Source organism: Microtus ochrogaster, linkage group LG7_11 (genome assembly GCF_000317375.1).
Source record: "Microtus ochrogaster isolate Prairie Vole_2 linkage group LG7_11, MicOch1.0, whole genome shotgun sequence".
NCBI classification, from domain to species: domain Eukaryota; kingdom Metazoa; phylum Chordata; class Mammalia; order Rodentia; family Cricetidae; genus Microtus; species Microtus ochrogaster.
Window position 1 is genome coordinate 14,809,840 of NC_022032.1, and position 4,268 is coordinate 14,814,107.

Genomic DNA, 4,268 nt, shown 5'->3' on the forward strand with positions numbered 1-4,268 from the left:
CATTTTTCCCTATATGAAACCTAGAAAACAAGTAAACATAAATTGACTACATTATTTGATAACTTCAACATTATAAGTTCAAAATACTAAAGATTTTTTCCCTAGGGCACTTAAATTTTTCTCATTTTAAAATTATCTTCTATAATAAATATAACAGCTCTCACTTGAAAAACCAGTGTTACCAAAAGCATAAAATGAAAATGTTTAACTTCCTTTCAAACCTGTGCTTAATTCAACACAATCAATAAAACATTTGTCAAGGTCAAAAGGGACCCATGTTACATTTAGAAGTCAAGACATTGCATAGAAATATAACCTACATTGTATTCAATTTTAAAAACCAACGAATGCTTTATTCTGTGGTTAATGTGTTATAAAAATGAAGTCTTCTTTACGTCCCAAGACCAAAGCAATGTAATGGCGCAATAAAGGACATTGTGTTGTTGGCCTTGTTTGTTTTATTTTGTATAGTCTTCATATACCAGTAAAAATAAACTCTTTAATAAATAAATATATATAATAAATATTTGTAACTTGAAAATGTATAAATAGGTCCATTCTTCTAAAAGAAATGTTCCATCTTGGTGTGGCATGTTCTGTAGCTCAAAGTCATCTAGAATTTTGATTTTTTTTGTTGTTGTTGTTTTATGTATACTGTTATAACCTGAAGATTTCTACAAGGTCCTCAGAATTTATGAGGCAGTAATTATGTCATCTTAATTTACTTCTTCAACATGAAGTATCTATCCTTAAGGTCACTGTCCAAGTAAACATTATTCAGAGAGGTGAGGCGTCAGCAGCATGGTTCACAGTATCCAGATTAACTGATTTCAGCTTCAATCAATTGACATGACTGGACCAAGGAGTCTGAGGAAGTACAATCCATTTATGAAGATCTCGCTTTGCTTCGAGTTAATTCCTTATTCTTGGTACTCTTCACCAATACAGTCTCTCGGTGAAAAACAGAATGCAATCTTCTGACTATCATCTTCAGTGTTATCGAACAGGAACTGCAACTTAAAAATAATGGCTCTAGGTTCATCAAGTGTACATCAGCAGGTCTTTGTATAATTCTGGAACTCGTTCTGGGTCCACTGGTCTTGGTAAGAAATGAGTAAATTTCTGATGTCTTTTGGACCTGGCACCATCTCTTGGAGTTCCATCTTTGTTAAGTGCTACAAAATACCGGCGGCCGGTGTCTCCATGTTTATAGATGTTGGATGAATACGTATTATACCAGTTCTCTTCAAACTGTTCCCTGAAGATACATTCAGAAGTCAATTTCTCCTTTAAAAAAAAAAGAGAAAAGAAATACAGCGTTTTAGAAATGCCTTCGAAATAAGTTCCCTATAAAAGTCTCATCTCTATATTATGTCTTTCCTTATAGCAAGATCCTTATCAAATTAAGTTATAATGTTTTATTTTGATTTTGTTCAGACATTGTGCATCATTGTTTCCTCTATATTACTTCATCCAGTAGATTAGTTCAAGGAACTTTAAATAAATATTCCAACTCTAGATTTTATTTTCAAACATGCAATAGATAACTTTTAGCTTTCCTGTGTTCTGTATTATCACTTCCTTGCCACCATCACCAAGAGGGTCTGTAGGTCATCTTGTCCCATCATGAGATATATGCCAAAGTCACAAACATGAAACCTCTACTGTCAAGTTGAGAGAGTCAAGATCTTGCTCCAATTTAACTTCATAACTCAAGTTCATCACTTCACATTAGATATCATTTTATTAAGGTATTATTCAATAATACATTCATTATTCTCAGTATGTTACTATTAATATCAAGGAAAATGACGTAGAAATTCAATGGTTTCTTATATTTTCAAAATGTTCTCTCTCTCTCTCTTTCTCTCTCTCTCTCTCTCTCTCTCTCTCTCTAAGAGAGAGAGAGAGAGCACAATTGTTTATTTATCCTAACACATACCATAAACATTGTGTGCATGTACTTTCTCAAAATTCTATTTATTGTTTTGTAATTCTATCTCCAGATCACCACACATTGCATACTTTTTGTGTTTTCCCAGAGCTGACACCCAGTGTTCTATTTCTGGTAGGAAGGATCAAAATATAGAGGAATTGGAAAGACTCATGAAAATGGACAGGAAGACCAGGTGAGATTATGGCAATAATGGTTGAAAATTTAAAAAGAAATATTGAATGACTATACTATGACCTCAACACACTTAAAGAGTATTGATTTCTAATTTTACATATATATGTAGAACTAAATAATTTGTCAGTCACATATAATATTGTCTATCAGACATTATGAATAGAAATTTTAATTAAAATTATTTCAAGAACTATAATAATAAATGAAAAATGATAATACATACTGATCCATAGAGTTCTCCTTTGTCATTCATTCCAAGGTAAAGACCGCTGTCCACACCTCTGATACTGACCAGTCCCACCGCCACACTGATGAACTCCAGGATACCTGAAGATATAAACAAAGTCAAGATTTGGATTGATCAGTGAAACAGAACTACAGGAAGGACAGTGATAAAGATCAACATTTTTAGGCATTCAATAAACAGATGGAAGGTACTGTCATTGTGGATGAATAGGTGACAGTTATTTCTGGTCTTGCATGGCTCTTCCACTTAATTATAAACATTTTCCATAAATTATTTTGATTTCATGTACAATAACCATACCAATCCCATATACTTATTATGGGTATAACATCTTAAAGCTTCTAAAAGGACTTCTTCTGGGCTGGAATGATGGCTCAACAACTAAGAGCACTTGTGGCTTGTGTTGATTTTTTTCCTATCAACTTGACACAAGCTAGAGTCATCTCAGAAGAGGGAACCTCAATTGAGACAATGCTAATGGATTGGCCTGTGGACAAAGCCATAGTAATTTTCTTGATTGATGATTGATACTGAAAGGGCCCCAGCCCATTGTGGGCAGTACAATCTCTGGGCAGTTGGTCCTAGGTGCTGTAAGAACGCAAACTTAGAAAGCCATAAGAAGCAAGGCAGTAAGTAGCATCCCTTCCTCCAGGTTCCTGACCTGACTTCCTTCAGTGAGGTCCTGGGAATTACAAGTGAAATACACTTTTCCTTCCCCAGGTTCCTTTTGGTTCATGCTTTGTAATAGTCATGGAAAACCTAAGTAAGATATTTTATTGGCAGAGGACCCAGGTTTGGTTCCCAGCACCCAGTTGGCGGAGAACAACCAGCTACAACTCTATTTCCAGAGGATCTGACCCCCTTTCTGGCTTCTATGGGCCCTGCAGTATACATGTGGTACAAGGGCATATATGCAGAATGAACATTTTAAAATAAAGAGCTAATAATTTTCCCTCAACCTTAAAAAAAAAAATCTCTGGCCGGGCGGTGGTGGCGCACGCCTTTAATCCCAGCACTCGGGAGGCAGAGGCAGGCGGATCTCTGTGAGTTCGAGACCAGCCTGGTCTACAGAGCTAGTTCCAGGACAGGCTCCAAAACCACAGAGAAACCCTGTCTCGAAAAAAACAAAAAAAAAATCTCTGATGATTAGGAGGGAAGATATTTTTATTCCCATGCTAAAGAGAAACTGATGTTCTGAAATATTGACTGAAATGCCTTTGTAACTGATAAAGACGGTGCTTTGTGCTACATTTTCTGAGCCCTAACCTAATGGTTCTACCACACTACACATGAAAATACAATAGTTTCTAGACTCTATAGATTACAAAATGTGCCCTATCGTCTTCTGTGATGTATAAAAATGAAATGTGCAGTTCAGAGAAATAATTCAGACTTTATAATTCATTATATATAATAGCCAAATACCAAAAGTTTAGTATATAAACAGATTTTTTTATGCATAGCTTTTGGAGATGTTTTGATGTATTAAGAGATAAACTACCTTTGAAAACCCTCAACTTAACACACTAACAAACTACAGTTTAAAAAGATGCACGATCTCTCTATGTGATGCCCTATTTTGCTGTACACACTAGCCTTTGGCCTAATGATGTCTTTTTCTGGTTCTTTCCTTAGACCGTTGAACAAGGGTCACCATACACATTCTGTTTGGATATGTCTTCATCAGTGGCTTTTTGCGCTCACCCCATCCTAAGATTTACAAATAGCATAAATCCATTTCTGGATTTATTGTACAAGTTTTTCTTTGGGCATGTGATACTCCCAAAGCCAAGAGAAAGTACAGAATCTGACTGTTTGTTGATATGGAAAGCTCTGTTCTACCCAGAGATTAATTTGCTATTTGCCAAAACAAACAAACAAACAAACAAA

The 4,268-nt window shown here is 35.3% G+C and overlaps 1 protein-coding gene across 1 annotated transcript in view; it reads right to left on the bottom strand.

Moving 5' to 3' along the window:
• Nucleotides 1–1,041: 1,041 nt before the first annotated feature.
• Fgf20 (fibroblast growth factor 20) overlaps nucleotides 1,042–4,268 on the bottom strand; it is a 7,605-nt gene continuing 4,378 nt past the window's right edge. Inside the window, exons 2-3 of the mRNA XM_005362537.3 lie at nucleotides 2,355–2,458; nucleotides 1,042–1,287 (exon numbers count right to left, since the gene is read on the bottom strand). Of these exons, the coding sequence (XP_005362594.1) occupies nucleotides 1,042–1,287; nucleotides 2,355–2,458 (350 nt within the window). The remainder of the gene's footprint in view (nucleotides 1,288–2,354; nucleotides 2,459–4,268) is intronic.